Genomic DNA, 18,837 nt, shown 5'->3' with positions numbered 1-18,837 from the left:
GAGCAGTTCAAGCAAGATGTAATAAGGATTGAAACCAAAGGTTTCAAATGTTTCAATGTTTTCTTTCTCTTTTATTTCAAGCCGCATTGTTGTCTTAAAATTGGAAAATCAGTGTTGCTATAATAAATCATAGCACAAGGATTTTACTCAGGCATAAAATCTGAATGAGAAAAGCAATCTGTGCAATCTTCCATCTTCAAAGGAAGCATTTAGCCCAACAGGGTGTTGGAACACAATGGCCATCTGTTTCTGCAAATCACTGGAGTTCATCGAGGCTTTCCAATCAGATAGACCCAGATTCACGTCCCGGGTCCACACCTTAGTGGTCCTATGATGCGCGGCAGGTGGCCTCACTTCTCTGTGTCTCCATCTTCCCATACAGTGAAGAGGAAGAACAATCCTTTTCTCACAGGCAGCTTTAAGGACTGCGTGCGGTGACATGTGCAAAGTCCTTAGTGTGGTGCCTGGCACGTGATAACATAAAACAGATGTCATTGCCCTTCTGTATTAGTGGGGATAGGCTGCGCCAGGCTGCAGTAACCCTCTAAATCTGGGAACCCCTAACTCTCAGCAGCCAAACGCATAAAAAGCCTATTTCTCACTCAAAGTCCACCTGTAATTCCACATAGTCTCCAGGGTAACTGTCTTCCACGAGGCCGCTCAGCGATCCGGGCCCCACCACCAGGCAGCCGGCCGGCCTTACAACAACAGTTCTGGGCCTCAGCCCATTAGGGGCAAATGGTGCTTCACACACAGCACACTGGCCAGAATTGGCCATGTGACACCCCCCCACACTGGTAAAGGGGCTGAGAACTGTGGACAAGCAGCTGGGGTATGGGGGGAGCCCCTGCCTCTGCCGCTCCTTCATTCCCTTCGGTCAGCCCACTAACCTCTCTGAGCCTCAGTGTCCTCATCTGCAAAATAGGGCTCATACTTCCTGCCCTACCTTGCGTGGGATTGTCATAGGGGTATGTGTGATTATGTTGGTGAAAAACGCTAAGTTAACGTGAGAGGTGATTGTATGCTTACTTTTTGCTATGCCAAAGCTATGTCACTTTCTCTGGTCCATAGGAAAAATGTACCACTTCAACCCTCCTTAAATCTACGTTCCTATTCTTATTGCCCTGACGCAACCTGTCCCTAGATTGCTCGCTTCCCCCTCTCATTTGGGCCTTTTTAATTCTTTTTCAGTGAGATCGTTAGGTCACAGTAGCCTTTGGTGGCCGGTTCTTGGAGTGGCACAGGAGGGCAACACATCCTACATGGAAAAGGAGACCTTGAAATGTCACAAGGGATGACAAAGGGGCCACCAGCACATTTCTCCTGGACAGCAGAGAGAGCTCTCAGGGGTTCTGCATCACAGGATCTATGGTTGCTTAGATCCCTAAGGAGCAGCAGACAGGGGTGTGTGTGTGTGTTTGTGTGTGTGTGTGTGTGTGTGTGTGTGTGTGTGTGACCAGTATTCCCTCAAACATGGACAATGACAATGTGGACCGCCAAGCTCCATGGTATGCTTCAACTGCCAAATAACCAGTGCAAATTCAGGGGACTGTAGGTGCGGGGAGGGGACAGCACTCTTGCCCTACTCAGACCCCCTGGGAAACTTGTGTCTCAGATGGGACCCAGACCCCATGCAGAGAGGGACAGGAGGACAGGAGGAAGGGAAAGGGCTAAAAACTGTGCCACATAGAAAGGGTCGATGTCAACCCAGCAAAGAGAGGTGACCGAGGAGCACAACCGCCGGAGCTTAGGAAGGAGCCATGGCTTGCAGGGGCCCGGACGGCAGAGCCCATGACCGTTGGGCAAAGTTCTGGGGATTCAGGTCTCAGCTTAGGATGAGGAAGAACATTCCCATTTTAATCTGACTCGTCCCAAGAATGAACTGAGCTTCCTTAGGAGGTAGTGAGTGTCTCATCATCAGAGGTGTGCAAAGACGAACCCTTGGCAGAGAGTACACACTAAGGAGTGGAAGCGAAAGAAAATGTTTGAGTCTCTTCAAGCCCAAAAGGTGTGTGAATCCACAAACTGGAACAGTGTGATCTCAGAAGACTTTATATGTGTGTATATAAGGAGAGAAGGGCGGGGGCGGGGAGGAAGAGAAGAGGGCCTAGAAAAGTGAGCAGGCTGTGGGGTGAAGAAGGGGGCATGCCCACCCACCCGGTGGGGGCGGGGGGGGGGGTGGCTGGAGGATCCCCAGCGTGGCCAGCGGGGGGCAGCAGCACCAATCACAGCATCCTGTTTTGGGACAATCTTTGCAACATTGCACTTTGGGGGCTCCCAGTCCGCCTGCCTCCCTGAATGACAACAGGAAAATGAAATGGATGCTTTGTTCTCACTTGCATTACCCTGGGGCACGTGTGTCTCTGGGCTTTGTAGTCTTTTGTCTTACCCGGCTCTTGCTCAGTGCTCAGAGCAGCCCTTTAAAGCAGGTGACTCTGGCATTTCTCCACGAGAACCTGGGGCTCAGCAGGAGCAAGAGCTTGGGGCCAGAACCCTCATCCAGAGGCAGGGCCCGTGGCTGTCCATCATCCCAGGGCACTGTGCTGTCGCCCTACTGCCGCTTAGCCAAGGGCAGACGGTAAAATCTGAGATGCAGCGGAGAACAGGAGAGGGGGCACTTGACGCCCGCCCACGCAGCCACCTTCCTTTCTCCTTGATGAGCTGGGACTCCCAGAACTCCAGATGAGCCAGGGTTCCAGTGAGCAGCACAAACAACAGAAAGGGCCCTGGGCTAGGAGTCAGGACGCGGGGATCAAGTGTGTGCCCCTGGGTGAGTTGCAGCCTATTCCCGGACTAGGTGTTCTCTGGGCAAAATGGGAACAAGGGTGATGGCCCTACTAAATTTTTAGGGTTGTTAGGCAGATCTAATGGCGTTGAAAACCATAAAATTGAGTGCACGTGCCCAGCAGTGGTGAAATACAGTAGCTCTGTCCAGGACCCTGCATGCTCCGGCTTCCTGATTTAGAGCGTTCTCACACCCTAGTTCTGTCCCCTCCCTGTTCTCACCAGGCTGGGCGTGGACTTGACAGCAGGGAGTCACTGTGAACCAGCAGCCAGGCCATGCGGCAGGCTCCTGTGAGAGGGCGATGAGAAACACCGCACCTGCATGGCCAGGCTGAGTAGGGCCAGCTTGGCGGCCCTGAGGCATCAGCTGAGCAGGAGAGACGGCCAGTCCTGCCAAGGACCAGGGCTGGGCAACTTGATCGGGGCCCTCTGGGAGCTCTACTCACTTCTGGGGCCACAGACCTCTCCCCAGACCAGGGGCAGTTACCCCAACAAAGAGGCCGGAGGGATTCTGGCCTAGAGGCAGGATGTGGGTGAGTGGGCACTTGAGCAGGCATGCCCAGGTCTGACTGGAAAGTACAGGAGGAGGGGCTGCCTTTGGCCAACTCGGGGCCAGGACGAAATCTCGAGTAGGGCAGGGCACCAGATTGACCGCGGAGGCAGCTCGTGGCTGGAGGTGCCTGGCCAACCATGTGCCCTGGGGTGGAGGAGAGCACCGTCTTGGGACACTTGAAACTCATTGCTGGCACTCTAGTGACCAGGGCACGCTTTTGTGTAGTTTGGGATTTGTGGTTTACAGCAAAGGTTTGGGAAGTTGGGCAGACCAGGGAGCAAGTTGCGGCTCCAGCATTTAGTGCCTGTGTGACCTTGAACACGGCACTCAGTCTCTCCTCTACTCATTTAGCACCCCTGAAAAGGGGCTCACTAGAGCTCACTCATGCAGTGATTGTAGGAATGCAACGGGGTGTATATATGACATGCTTAGCCCAGAGTCTGGCATGTGGAGGAACAGGTGCCATTCACACGGCGGTGAACAGGGGTTATCCCAGGACCAGGAGGCCTGGCCATGGATGGATGAGGCTGATGATGGGCGTCAAGGCTGGAGAGATACGTGGGGCCCATCATAGAGGGTCACGATGCTGCGGTCACAAGTCAGTGCGTTTTTCCTGCGGTCTGAGAAGCATTGAAGGTCTCTGAGTTGGGGGCCTGGGTGGAATCAGAAAAGAAGGGACACCCTGGGTTCTGGTCTCACTTGGGTGGAGCGGTTCTCTGAGCTAGACAACGCGAGAGGAAGGGCAGGTTTAAGGGAGAGAGTGACAAGTTCAGATGGAAAACGTTAGGTTGGAGGCCCAGGAACATCGAGGAAAGGGATGCCCCACAGAGAGATGCCCCTCCGGGGGAGGAAGGGGAGCAAGAGGGCCCCAGCAGAGAAAGGCATAGATCTGGGAGAGGGCAAGTCCTGGAGGTGACAGGAGAGAGCCCATCCAGAGTGGCCTTTGAGGGTAGGGGACTAAATAGGGTCCCTCATCTCTGGCCACTAGGGTGGGTCGTGGAGACCATGGGGAGCATTGCAGTGGCCTGGGGAGAGTGGTGACAGGTACAGAATGTAGCTGGCATTCCAGATGCCTTTTTCAGAAAGCTCGGCTGCAGGGCAAGAGGAAGGGGCAACTAGTTCGAGAAACAGAAATCGCCCAAGGAGGAGTTTTGGACGAGGCTGGGGGCTGGGGTGGAGGCAGAGGGTAACTCCCCAGGGAGACAGGAGCATGGCGTGCCAGAGGCTTTCCTTCCCTCAGTCACTGTCCGGGTGATGCTGGGTACACATGAAGTGACTGTTGCCTCATGAAGCTCTGGGTTTTGTTTATGCTTAGGATTTACCTTACAGCTCACAGTCTCACTGTTCCTGCGGGCTCTGCAGGTCACAGGCTTCCCTTCTCTGCAGCCCCTCTTGTCTCCCGCTGCTCTTTTCCTTGATCTGCTCATCCCCTGCCTACCCCCTCCTCACTGGGGCGCCACCAGGGGGCCCTCTGGCCTCTGCCTGCCCAGGACACCCAGCCGTGGCTCCCACAGGCACGCTGGGAAATGCCGGCCTGCGGCTTTCTGCCTGTGGGTTGAGGCATCCTGGTCCTGCTGAGGTGGGTGCAAGCCAGACTCTAGGCAGACGACCCTGCCTCCCATCTGGTGCTGCCACCGCGGAATCACGGAATGTTGGCGCTTGAGGGGACCTCACAGGGTAAGGGGCCAGCAGACTTGCTGCTTCTAGAAAACTCAGGTGACCATGTGAACAGTTAACCCATATTTCCACGTACCCCAGTGTCAGCTGAGGTCTCATGGGCCCTGAGATCTGGGAAGAACTGCCTCAAACCCCCCAGATGGGAAGCCAGGGACTAGGGACACTCTGGACAAGCAGCATGGACGTGGGTGGGTGGCAGACAGACCCAGCTCACGCGGCCAGGCCCTGTGCTTCCTAGCATCTCATTCAGAAGAAGCCAAAAATCTGGGTGTTCCCGTGAATCACCTGAGTTTTAAGTCCTGCCTATGAAGACAAAAAAAATGTAAGCACTGTGTGGATCAAGTAAAACGCGTCAATGGCCCTCACGCTGCCCAGAGGCTGTGAGCTTCTCCCTGCCCTAGAACTGAGGGAAGACCCACACGCTGGCACCCAGCCGTCCCCTGGTGACTGTCTCTCTTGAGGATGTGCCACTGGGTCATCGACTCATCTGGGGAGTTGTGTGTTTGGGCACTGGTCTCATTCCCCAGCACAGGCAGGCTTGTGCTGACAGGGGCCGCTGCAGACCATGACACTGACACCCGAGAAGCAGGGGGGCCACCACCCGTTCACCGGGTGCCTGGTGAAAGCACCCTCACGATCGAGCGCCTCTTGGCTTTGGGTTCGGTGGCAACATCCGTGAGCACTTCCTGCTCCAGGCTTGCCCCGGAGGCCTCAGACACAGGCCCAAGGAAAATAGGGGCGCCTTCGAAGGCCCACCTCCCCAGGGAAGGGAACAGAGGCCGCAGGAAGGACAAAAGAAGTGGAGCTGCGCCCCCCCCAACCCTGCTTTGCAAGAAGGAGATGGTGCTTGCCTCCGCCTCTGGCTTGCTGTGTAACCTTAAGCAAGTCTCTTGTCCCATCTGAACACATATGGGCTCCAAAGGGCTAGAAAGATTAGGACCTATTACGGCACTCATCAGCCCTTAACTTCCCCCAAGACAGTCCTCACCCCAGCAGTGAGCCTTTCACAACCATGAGATTTCCCACAAGATTCCAAATGCAGAATGCCTGTCTGAACAGGACCAGGTGGGGAACTTGCTGTCCAAATGGTGTCCTCAGGCTGACCAGGGCTCCTTGCCCTCCTTGGTGAGGTCCTGGCCACCTCCTCCACCTCATCTCCCCTCCACAAAGCAGGGCTCCGTGAGGATGTGGCCAGAGGGCATCAGGTGAGCGGCTCTGGGCCCCATGTTTGTTGTTCTGGAAGTTGTTCCAGCCCTATGTGAGCAAGGGCGCATAGCACCAACGGATCAGATACACCCAAAAGCCAGCTCCGGGGGGCTGATACGGCATTGCCTAGCACCCATGAATGGCAAATCCCCATAAATGTTGTGGTGAGCGGCCCACAAGGCTGGCCCCTCCTGTGCCAGCCTGCAGCATGACCCAGTGCCCAGGGCACAGGACCGGGCTCAGGACACCTGCATCTGGGCGTCTACTCAGTCACCCACTCACTATGAGTGCTCTGCCGGGCCTCAGTTTCTCCATCTGTAAAAAGAGGAATTGGAGTAGTGCATTTAGTGTTTGGAAATGGGCAGCCAGGGGAGGGAGATTTGCACTGTTCCAGTGACCAGAAACCACGCCTGGCTTTTAGGGCCCACAGCCTAGGAGCTCTGAGTGCCCTGCACTGAACAAGACAGTCCCTCACAGCAAAGAATTGTACCCTCTCCAAAGAAAAACATGTGGGAGCATCCCTGTTGAGAAACCCCGGTGTGTGATCTCACAGGTCCCTTCCAGATCCGGGATCCTGAAAAAAATTCACCCAAACTCATAACCAAATATTCTAAAAAAGAAATTCTTACCTTGAAATGACAGCTCTAGCTTTGCTGCCTCAGAGATGTGGGGCTGCTGCTGTTGAGATAAGCAGCCCAGCCCCAGAGGGATCCAGAAGGTTCCTCCCGGCTCTAGCGCTCTGTGACTCTGCAGTGGGAGATAATGATGATGGTTTACATATAAGGAGCGGGCTTTCCAGCCTCTAAGGCCTGCTAAACACACCATTTACCTCCTTTGATGGTCTTGCCAACCCTGGGAGGTTGCAGATGAGCAAATCATGGCTCAGAAAGGCTTAGGGATGTGTTTAAAGTCACATAGCTGGCAAGTGATGGACCTGGGGTCTGAACCCAGGGCCCTTTCCCTTCCTTGCCCAGACTTCCTTGATGAGACTCCCTCACCATTTCCCCCAGAAGAGGCATTCACCTGCCTTCCCAGGAAAAGAAAAGCATCTCAGGATTCTGAAATGCAGCCCATGAAGGCCAGACACCCTCCCCTCCCCTCCCCTCCCCTCCCCTCACCACACACATTCAAATTCACATTGATATACATACATATACTCTCCTCTAGTAGAAAAAAACACCAATTTTACTATGTATTTCAAAAATCAACTTTGAAATTAAAAAAGGAGAAGAGGAAGAAGAAGGAGGAGGAGGAGAAGGAGGTGGAGAGGAAGAGGAGGGGGAGAGGAAGGGGGGGAGGGAAAGGAAGAGGAGGAGGAGGCAGAGAGGAAGCAGCAGCAGCAGGAATGGCCCAGTGAAAAAGTTCTGAAAGTCAGCTTCTGGGAGCTGGTGAGAAGGTAGAAGGCACCCCTCCTTCAAAGCAGCACAGGCTGAGTTGGGCTTGGGAACCTGAGCCACTCACAGCAGTGGCAGGCATAAAAGGTCCAAGGGACCAAGAGCCCCGTGGTCACAGGTGAAGCATATGGCTCCCTTCACTCCCACCATCCAGAACCCCCACCCCAACCTCCCTGCCCAGACTTGAAACCCTGGCCGGCCCCACGCAGGACACACAGAAGCCCAGTGTGGTTGAGATCTGTTCCAGGGTCAGAACATACAGACAAGCTGTGTCAGGTCTGTGCTGGTACTAAGCTATCACTCAGTGTCAGGGGTGTGTGAGTGACAAGAGAATCTGGATGTTTGACCAAAGATCTGCTAAGCTGCGGACCAAACGTCACTCTGTTGTCTAGGATCCTTTAAGGCCTCACTGCCCAGAAGGCGGTCCCTGGACCAGCAGCATCAGGGTCACCTGGGAGCTGCTTGGAAATGCAGCATCCTGAGCCGCAGCCAGACCTCCCGCCCCCATCTGCACTTTAACAAGCTCCCTGGGTGGTTTGTGTGCACAGCATCGAGTAAAAAGCAGTGTCAGCCCCTCACTTACTACCCGCCAGCCACGCTGGCCTCCTCTTGCTCCCTAAAACATGCCAAAGTCTTTGACATTTCAGATCTTTCCTACCTGTTGTTCCCCCTCTCAGGAATGCTCTCCCCCTACGTGCTCACATGGCTGCTCTTTCTCACCCTTCAGGCCCTCAGACTAAATGTCACCACTTCAGAAAAGCCTTCCTGGACTGCCTGACCTGCAGTCGGTGCCCCCCTTGGCACTTTTCTTTGGCTGCGCTGATCACCGTTCTGTTCGCAGCTGCACTGTGTGGTTCGCGCTCCCTAGAGTGACCACTCCAAGAAGGCAAGCGCCCTGCGGGTGTCTATACCTGGACCCTGCGTGGAGCATAGCCCGTGGCACACAGCAGGCACACGAGACTGAGTCGATTCTGAATGAGTGAGTGTAGGACAAATACAGTCATGAAATATAGGACAAATGTAGTCATCCCTCAATGTGCGCAGGCTCACATTAACTGCACCGTAAGTTAACCCTTGGACTCGCTTTGCACCTGGGAAACTGAGGTCTCCAGGAGGGTGGGGCGTGCCAGACGCTCACCCAGCAAGTCTACGGTAGAGCGAGACCAAAGCCTTTGGCCTTTCAGGACTCACCACCTCCACCCCTGCCCGACTCCCTGCCTGTCCGTTTGTGCGGCCTGAAAAAGCAGGATGTTTGCAGGGGCCACTGACCTACATTGTGAGTAATTGCATTATGCAGAGGGACTCTCGGGCCAGCTGCTCTCCTTTTGCTGCACAGATGGGGGAGGCTTTCCCGGGCAGCTTCTGCAGGCCTCCCGCCGAGCAGCGGTCGGACCAGGAGTCAGGTGTGAGCCCTTCCAGCCTCTGGCCCTCACGGACAGGCGTGGCCTCTCTGCTGGGCACCACACCCTGTCAGGCAGGAAGAGCATTTTATCAGCTTGCATTCCACTCCCAGCGCCAAAGCACAGCCTTCACAGAGCTCCGGGGGCTTCAGAGGAGGCCGCTATTGAATGTTCAGCGGTTAAGTCATTCCTCCCACAAACAGCACCTCACAGTTTATACAGCAGGGTTATAGGATTATACATACCCACTGTCTCCTTGGAATGTGATGTGGTGCTTGTGAGAGGCAGGGCAGGCTGGGAAGAGCATCTGGTGAGGGAGGAAAGAAAAGTGACTGGTTCGGGAGGCACACAGACCTGGGGTAGAACCCAGCTCCAACAGGTACTAGCTAGAAATTTGGGGCAAGTTCTTTCATCTTTCTGTGCCTCGGTTTTCTCATCTGCAAAACAGATACAACACTTTGTTGGAGGCTTCAACAAGACAACATATGGAGACCTCACAGCTTAGTACCTAGCACACTGCTGTCACCCGAAACAAGAGAACTGGGTGTTCTTAGGGTGCCTGTTACTGGGTGAGGTCAACTCACTCCCCCTCTGAGGCTGCTTCTCGTGGAATCGTCCTGATCTTACTAGAATGGAAGAGCCCTGAGGACAGGGCTTTTGTCAGCCCTGGTTACTGCTGTATTCCCCCCTGCCCAGAACAGTACCTAGCAGGTGGTAGTGCTTTATAGTTGTGTGTTGAATGAATGAATGATTACTTAGGTAATTGCCCAGGTGGACGGCAAGTAAGGAAGAAAAATAGAGGAAAAAAAGCAATTTGAAAGCTCTTGTAGGCTATTCAGCCATGGAAATTGATTTAGACCAGTCGAAATGCTGTAGTGCCCAAAAGTATGGAGAAGCAAGATTGCAATCCTGGCTTAGACCCTTATACGAGATCGCAGCATGGCATCTGCAGGGGGTAATGCCCTGTGATCGCTGGCCCTGGACTGCATGACAGGCCCACACTGGGAGTGTGGATGAGTATAGGGCCAGATAGGCCTGGGTCCTCCAGCCCCACCTTTCCCAATATCCCCTACCCTCCCACAGCACTCCCACTGCGGGGAACTGGCGGGGGAGGGGGGGGGTCCTCCAAGGTGCCTGGAAATCTGGCCTCCTGTAAGACCACTGGGTGCTTTCTTAAGTAACCCAGGATGCTGCTTCCGGCTTTGCGGCCCCACCGAGCCACAAAAGTAGCTCTGTGTCCTCAGCAGAGGGTGATCCACGGCGCCTGTCCAGACCCTCCACGCTGGTCTTGGATGCCCTCTAGTGGCACTTTGGTGTATGACAACTCCAAGTAAGGGCTCAGGTGGTGGCGCCTTTCCACACCCCCACCATCCTTCCTCCCCCAACATCCCACCCTTTGAATCATCAAGTGCGTCTCTCCCCATGTGTGTGACTGTTCAGACCACTCTGAACTCAAGTCCCAGGCGTGATTAGAATCGATCAGATAAGAAAAGGCATGGCTTTTACAGTTGGCTTTGAGATTCAGTACAGGGGTACTGACTATTCAAACTCCCCACCCCCTGGCCCCAGGAGTACATGAACCTCATCACTCCTAAAACCACCCAACCCCTACCACTCTTATCCATGTACAGTGTGAACAGACATGGGGTTGTGTGAGGATGATGTTAATGACCAGGAGATTTTTGTGGCTTACTTCTGGTTCAACACCTTTGCACTAGCTCACCCTCAAGACCACTGACTTCTCTGAACTCTTGACTGGCCCTTGATTTTTTTGCCGCGCTCCCACCTCTGCAGTGGTGGCTGTGCTTAAGTTTATTGAGATGGGTAAGGGACTAAAAAACCAGATGTAGGGATTAGGATTTCAGGATGGGGAGCATGGAGGGGGTGGGAGTGGGCAGGCTACTGGCAAGTTAAAAGGTAACCTGGCTAGAATGTCAGCTGCAGAAGGAGGAAGACAGAGCTAGCAGCAGTTTGATAAGAACTACCTAATGGAGTCTTAGTCAACCGTAAGGAACATATGAATCACCAGTGGAAGGTAGTTGTTTAGAAAGCCAAGGATATGTGGAGCAAGGGCATAGGCAGACTCGCTTAGGACCACCACCTGGAGTGCTGAGCTCGATTACAGGCCTATAGATCAATGATGAACTTGAGCAGTTTGAAGGACCAGGTCGACTCGTGGCAGGAGGTGATGTGTACCTTCACGGCAGCTCTTTCCTCCTGAGGAAGGGTGTGCGGACTCAAGAAGAGAGCTTGGGATTATTCTGAGGACCCCAGAGGAAAGGCAAGGACCAATGGGTGGAAGTACTGGTGGAGAAGGTTCTGGTTCAGTAAATGAGCTGTGTAACCACTCACCAAGAGTGGGAGGGGGCTCTCTGTCACTGGGGATATAAGAGCCAGACAACCATTCTTGGCCTCCCACGAATAGAGTTTTCATAACATTGAACAATGGTGTATGACAGCATCAGTCCTTTATACACAAAGAATCTAAGAGTCTGTCATAAATTATTGCCTTTCATTGGAGAACAACAGATACTATCATCATTAATGGGTTTGCTATTCATGCATGACCGTAATGGGCCTGTGCTACTGCATTCTGATGTCTGCTTGGTTGTCAGACATTAGAGAAACCCAAGTTTCACTATTATAAGTCACTGTTGACCTTGGGACCAGCTCCTTTCTCAGTCTCCTCAATTAAACAGTGAAAGTAAATTAGGAAACCCCCATTACCCTTACTAGAATCCAGCCCAGCTCCTGAGCGGGTAGCAGTAGAGGGGAAATTTCTAGCCTGGCAACTCTGACTGTGGTTCCTGGAGATCACCTCCTGGGTTGGCTCTCACTAGTACCCACGGCTGCCACTGCAGAGGCCTCAGGGATCCATTCCGGCCTATGTGTGGACTCAATGACCATGGAACCAAAGAGTCTGAGCTAAGGCTTTCTGTGGCTTGAGAAAACAAAAGGAAAATCAAGCTTAAGAGAGCATGTGGCTGGATGATCTGTTTACAAAATGGCCTTAGTGCGCCATCATTTCCCAAATCACAGGAGTCCAGGCCATTGCCTGCCTCAAAGTCCAGGCCTAGAGAGCAGGGCCAAGAAAAATAAGTTTCCCATTCCCAGTTGCCTAAGGCCTGCTTTCCACATCCCTGGATCCCACCAAAGTGCTCCTTCTTCCTGGTGAGTGACCCTGGGGATGCTTACCTCTTCTTCTCAGGCATGTGGCTTTACTCCAGGCCTCAACAGGACAACTTCATCCTGGACACAGTTCTTTGATGAGATACCCTCAGTGTGTATCTGTTCCAAAGGCAAATAGATTCACAAATACATCTTCAACTTTACTTAGTAAATTTGTTGTTTGGATGTAGAGATCCTAAAACTATTTTGTATCTATTTAGCATTGAGCAAATGAGTGACTATTGTGATATTGTGGAAAACCAGAGATCTCACTGCAAGAAAAGAAAGATGCAAATACGGAATGGGAAGAAGAGCCCCGTGGTGTAGGATTTTATCTCTATCTATCTATAAACAGATGGTAGAGATATAGGGATAGGTACATAGAATGATGATGGATGGATGGATGGATGGATGGATGGATGGATGGATAGATGGATGGATAAGTAGATTAGATAGATAGATAGATAGATAGATAGATAGATAGATAGATAGAGGAAGGAAGTAATGATACCCTAGGAACAGTGAGCACATCTGGTGCCCAGATCTTGGTTTCTAAATATCATTCTCCACTAAAAAGAACCAAGACACCTCAGAGAAATGACTGATCCTAGGCTGGGGAAAGGAAAGCACAAAAAAGTGCAAGTCCTTGGTGTTCTGAGAAGTGGTAAAGTGCTCCAAAAAATTATGGGGATGTATTGAAAAAACACATGAAGCTGTATGAAGGAGCCAGTTTCCCACTGGCCAGATCTCGGAAAATTTGAGCAATCAAAATGAATGATAGTAAGGATCATAAAGCACTGAATGAAAAATTAACCCCTAAATGCATACTGACCTACATAAATAAATGGAAGGAAAAGTAAGATCTTGTTTACAGTGGCATGCCAAGTATTTAAATAAAACGATGAGTTAGAAAGTCACCATTTTGCAGCCACCAGAGGAACATGACTCAGATAGAAACCATCACCGGATGCTGAAACCACTGGGTTGATGATGGGGAAACGGGATACTCACACAGTCTCAAAGTATCTCCCACAGATTATTTATTAATTACAAGAGGGAAATGGTACCTTTGAAGTGGAGAGATCTGGCAGACATCACCTGAATCAAATGATCACAGTAACATCACCAATAACGGGACAAAGTGCCATCAAGTGCCACTGATGTGAAGCTCCAAAGAGGGAAAAACATCACTTTACATAGGATTCCTGCCATGAATGCATAACCCGAATCCGATCATGAAAACACATTCGGACAAACCCAAATTGAAGGACATTCTACAAAATAGATAAACCGGATTCTTCAGAAATACCAATGACATGAAAGACCAAAGTAGGATGAGAAATTGTTGAAGATTAAAGGAGACTAAAGACATGACAAGTAAATGCAGGACCCAGTCCCAGATTGGATCCTGCTTTGGAAAAGCCACAATTGTCTTAAAGGATATTATTATTGAGCCAATTGGCAAAATTTGAAAACTGATAGTATATTAGATAATATACTGTATCAGTGTTAAATTTCCTCAATTTGGTAAGTATATGTGGTTATGTAAGAGAGTCTCCTCATCCTTAGGAAATACTTGCTATATATTTAGGTCAGGATGTCTGTAACTTACTCTTGAACGGTTTAGAAAAAAATATGTAGAATATATATATATTTTTCGTTCTCTGGGTGTGTTTTTCTCCTTTTTCCACCATGTGGCTGATTATTTCCCAGAGATTGCCAGCTAAGATTGTTAAGAGAGAGAACACATTTGGGTAAGATCCTCTCCACCATCCCTTTTCAAGCAGAGCACTTTGTACTAGGAAACCTTGTAAGTCTTTGACCAGACTCTGGATTGGCAGCTGTAAGTCAGGTACCCACACTTTGACCTATCAGCTTTGGCCCAGGATAGGTCATGTGGTATATGGCTGCTACCACTGCTCCCTCACTCAGGGTGATGGGCAAAAAGGTCTCCTTCTTCTGGCCTAGCCAGTAGTTACTGGGGTTAATCCCAAAGACACCTGAAGGCCTCTTGACATAACTGTGTGCCTCATTCTCACCCTCACTCTTTCAACAAACGTTACAGATGTATGCTCTGGGCCTGGTCCTATGCTAAGTACTAGAGGCACAGGAAGTGACCCACTCCCTACCTTCAGGAGATCTGAGTCAAGTTTGAAAGGCATGAAGAACAGATGACTAGAGTGCAGGGCTGAATCATGACCAACAAACAGAAGGCAGCCTCATGGAAACACAGAAGAGGGGCCCAAAAGGCCTCCTGGGCAAGGGATTGGCTATGGCTCACGGGAGGGAAAATGGCCATCAGATGGGGCCCTGGCTGCTGGAAGGGTGCCCAGTGCCATCCCTGGGTTTCTGTTTTCTCTTTGCACAGCCGGACCCAGCAGGACGGGACATCTCCATCCGCCCTCTCCTGGAGCACTGTGAGAACACCCATATGACCATCTGGCTTGGCATCGTCTATGCCTACAAGGGGCTTCTCATGGTAGGTGCGGAGCAGAAGGCAGAGGTTGGGGGATGCTTCTCTGTCAGAGCTCTCTCTCCCAGGTGCCTCTGTGAACATAAAAATAAACAGAGCCCCCAGGACTAAGCACTTAACTGTCTGCCAGGCCCGGAGTCTGCCACGTGTTACCTCAGTTCCCACAACAGCCCTCTGAGATAGGTGCAGACAGTGCTGAGAAGGCTGAAGCTTGGTTTGCCCGAAGTCGCTCAGCTAGTAAGTAGCAGATTCAAGAGCTTAACCACAGAGTAACCCCAAAACTTGTGAGTGTGCCTCACAGCGGCCACCATACCACTCCCGGAACAACGGTCGGTCAACATCTACCACGCGTTCACATCCCACATTTTACTGGATTCTCTCAAAGTCTGTGGGAGGTGAGTGGAGTCATCCTCATCTTATGTAGGTGAGAAAAGTCAGGCTCACAGAGGTTAAAGGGCACCTGGTAACCTCCAACCTCCGAACCCAGTACTCCTTCCACTCCACCCAACTGTTGGCGTCAAAGGTCACATACTAAGCCCACCAGACACATCTGGAACGATTTGAAAAGGACAGCCGCACCCCCACCTTATCCCAGCTTGACCCCTGAATCTTCTCTCCACATCCTGTGCAAACCATGCCTCCACTGAAATCCCTCCAGTGACAGGAAACCAGGTACCATACCCTCCTTAGGTCTTTGTACAGGAAAGTTAAGTCACCATCCGTATAGTCACCATCTGTATATAAGTCGCCTCTGTATAGCTTCCACTTAGAGGCCAAGAATGAAGCCCTCTCCAAAGGTCAGGTAAACCAGGTTTTCTTGTATTGCTCGAACGTATCCTGCTGCTTCAGAGAACTGTTACTGAGGGGCCACACCAGAGGAGCATATACTAGGCTACCCTAGGCAAAGATTGTCCCCAACTTCATACTAGTTGAGACCAGTTTCCATAGGGATTCTTTGAAGATCACTGGGCTGCAATCTGGGCCCCACAAGGTAATGACCCTGAAGGTGTCCCCAGGAGGTGCCCGGAGTGGAACTGGGACTTGGAGGCTGGCCAACAGCCCTGCGCTTGGAGAAGGGCACTCAGGAGACATGGTCACTAGAGCTGTCAGAGACAGTGGCATGGACCGGAAGGCAGATCCATCATTAGTGGGCAAAGTTGCCAGAAGGCAGCTTTCGAGTCCACATTAAAGAAGGATTTTGTCCAACAGAGCAGTGTCTGCAGATGTGGTGGCGCCCCCTAGGAAGGAAGTGCTCCCTGTCACAGGAAGCATGGTGGTACCTATGACTTGAGACCCCTAGCACTTGCTGAATAAAGAGAGTGAAACCAGACTCTCCAGGACGCCTCTGGCTCCATGTTCCCTGATCCTGAGACACTGTGAAATTAGATTATGCTGAATCCGATTGACTCTTTAAACTGGATTTATCTGTAACGTTTTGACCATCCATTATCTTCTCCACCTACTTGCAAAAGTGGCTGGAGATGACTATATCTCTTCCAGTGAAGCTATTACCTTCAGTCAGATCGTGTCAATAAAAGCTGTATTTGGCAGCACAAGTGCTTTACTGTTTCCAGTGTATGCACGGAATAACCCACAGCCCTCCTGGCCCTTAGGGTCTGTGACTAAAATTCCACCCACCCCCCAGGTCCCCCTGCTCTGAAACCACAGCATTTCAAGGCTGGAAAGAGTGTGCCCAGCCCTGCAGGCCCACTCTCCTGTCAGATGTTTCAGGACTCCTGGCCCCTAGTGCGCATCCCCAACAAGTTTTGTTCACTCACTGCTTCCACACCTCTAGTGATGGGGACCTCACCCACTCAAAGTGGCCTGTGCCACCCAGGGATGATGTATTAGTGCCCTGTGGCTGCAGTAACAAACTACCACAAATGGGTAAACACAGAGTGGCTTAAAACAACACACATTATTCTCTCACAGTTATGGAAGCCAGGAGTCTAAAACCAAGGTTGAGTTGTGCCCCCTCCAGAGGCTCCAGGGAAAATGCTTCCTTGCCTCTCCCCAGCAGCTGATGGCTCCAGGCATTCCTTGGCTTGGGGCTCCATCACTCTGTCTCCACCTCCATCTTCACATGGCCCTCTCTCTTTTCCAGGTCTTTCCTCTGTGTGTCTCTTACAATGACACTTATCATTTGATTTATGGCCTACCTAGATAATCCAGGATGATATCATCTCAGGACCCTTAATTATATCTGCAAGGACCCCTTCAAATATTCAGTCTCCGTGAATTAGGATATAGACATGTCTTTTAGGGCCACTGTTCAACCCACTATAGATGGGTTATTTTTCTAGAAGGTTCTCTATCTTCAGCTAAAATCTGCCTTGATGTAACTTGTGCCCATGAACCCTCATTCTACTCCTTGAAGGCCTAAGAACAAGTTACTGTTTCCTCCCAACAGTCTTCAGAGATTTGCAGCCAACCACCAGGTCCCCAGCCTCGCCCACATTTTACGACTGGTAGAGACTCTTGTGATGGTGCAGTGGGCCCCCAGACAGGTCAGTGAGGCTCGTCCGGCCTGTGATTCTTCCCTGGAAGAAGTGGACCGCAGAGCCCAGCCAGCATAGGCACTGTGGGACTGAAGGGCCCACACACGAAGGAACTAGCACAAAGCAGACTTTCAACAGCGTTGGATTCTTTCCCTCACTCAGCAGCTGCTTCCTGGGCTTCTCGCTCCCCCATTTTAAAAGGAATCTTTAAAAAACAAATAGGTCTGGGGGTGCCTGGATGGCTCACCTGATGGAACATGCAACTCTTATAGGTTTGGGCCCCAAGTGTGTGTGTAGAGATCACTCAAAAATAAATGAATAAATGAATAAATAAATAAATAAATAAATAAATAAATAAATAAATAAAATTATAGGTAGATAGATAAGTAAATAAATAAATTGGTCTGTGAGATAACACATTTAGAGAAAAGGAGAGGAAAGCAGCCATGGTTGTATAAATAATACCAATTACAAAATGACTTTTAACTTACCCTTGTACAAGACACTTTGGTTTGCAAAATGCTTTATGCAGCACTACAGTCATCTTCTCATTTCATCTGGATACAAACCCTGTGAGGTGGTATTATTATTATTCCCATTTCACGATAGTGAAACTGAGGCCCTGAGAGATGAAGTGACTTGCCCCAAATCACAGAGCCAATGGAGAGTAGCAGATTCCAGATCCTCCGGCCTTGTGCCCAGCTGCCCTCCACCACATGGCATTTTGCTGCTGCCGTATTAAGTCAGACCTGAAAACAGAAGCCCTCGGGGTGATATTAAGTGGCCATGCAGTTTTGGATGCCCTGAGCTGCGATGATGAGGTCAGAGGAAAGAGGGGCCTTTGGGGAAAGTCCTCTTGGAAGGGCCTGGACTACAGCTGAAGGCCCTGAACAGTCAGCAGTCTTGGTCAGCTCTCCCCCCAGCCCCCCGCCCATACCACCATTCTGCTGGGCATTCCGGCTGCACTTCCTCCACAACCTTCCCTCCCCTTAGACCACCCAGGAAGGCTAAGGCTTAGATCACACTGAACCTCTACCTTGTCCATTTCTGTTGGGAGATATACTGGTTAGGAGTAGAGCTGCAAGTGACAGAAAAGATAGTTTCTTAAGAGATAGTTAACTTCCTTCTTCAGATAAGCAATCTAGGGTTGGTGGGGGGCTCCCAGAATCTCAGCTCCTTGGATCTTGTGGCTCCCCCATCTTTATCATACAACTCCCACATCTTGGTCTAAGATGACTGTTGTGGTCTAAGATGGCTTCTCAAGCTCCACCCATCATACTCCACTCCTACTAGGAAGGAGGAAAAGGAGCACCGTTTCCCTTGATAGACACTTCCCAGAACTTGTACACACCACTTCCACCTACGTGGTGCTGTCCTGAACCTATCATACACCACACCTAGCTCCAAGGACAGTTAGGAAATGTAATCTCCATTCTGAGTGACTTTGTGCATCGGGAGGTAAATAGAAGTCCCAGACACAGGTGCTCTGGCTTGTTTAGCAGTAAAAAAAGACAGGACTGAACTTCTGGAAACATAGTCCACTTTTGCCACTGTTTTACTGTGTGGCCTTGGGCAAGCCTCTTCCTCCTCTCTGGGCCTCAGTGTTCACTCTAGAGTGAGGGGAGGCGGTCGAGATCCCAACTGGAAACCCTTCCCACCACCGCCTCCTGTATGTAAACTGTGG

General features: G+C 51.1%; 1 protein-coding gene and 1 long non-coding RNA gene across 2 annotated transcripts in view; one reads left to right on the top strand and one right to left on the bottom strand.

Annotated features, from left to right (window-relative positions):
• Nucleotides 1–18,837, top strand: part of GABBR2 (gamma-aminobutyric acid type B receptor subunit 2) — a 347,460-nt gene that overhangs the window by 316,473 nt on the left and 12,150 nt on the right. Inside the window, exon 14 of the mRNA XM_047066870.1 lies at nt 14,551–14,661. Coding sequence (XP_046922826.1) covers nt 14,551–14,661 — 111 coding nt within the window. The remainder of the gene's footprint in view (nt 1–14,550; nt 14,662–18,837) is intronic.
• On the bottom strand, nt 51–6,959 carry LOC124502289 (uncharacterized). Its single transcript, XR_006959895.1, has 2 exons — nt 6,850–6,959; nt 51–464 (listed from the first exon to the last, which is right to left on the bottom strand). It is a non-coding gene; the product is annotated as an uncharacterized LOC124502289 (long non-coding RNA).

The sequence above is a fragment of the Lynx rufus genome, unplaced genomic scaffold (genome assembly GCF_022079265.1).
Source record: "Lynx rufus isolate CCGP_SWC_20201006 ecotype Redwood Valley unplaced genomic scaffold, mLynRuf1.p SCAF_10, whole genome shotgun sequence".
NCBI lineage: Eukaryota > Metazoa > Chordata > Mammalia > Carnivora > Felidae > Lynx > Lynx rufus.
Note: the sequence above shows the minus strand (reverse complement) of the source record. Positions and strands in the feature narration are given on the sequence as shown.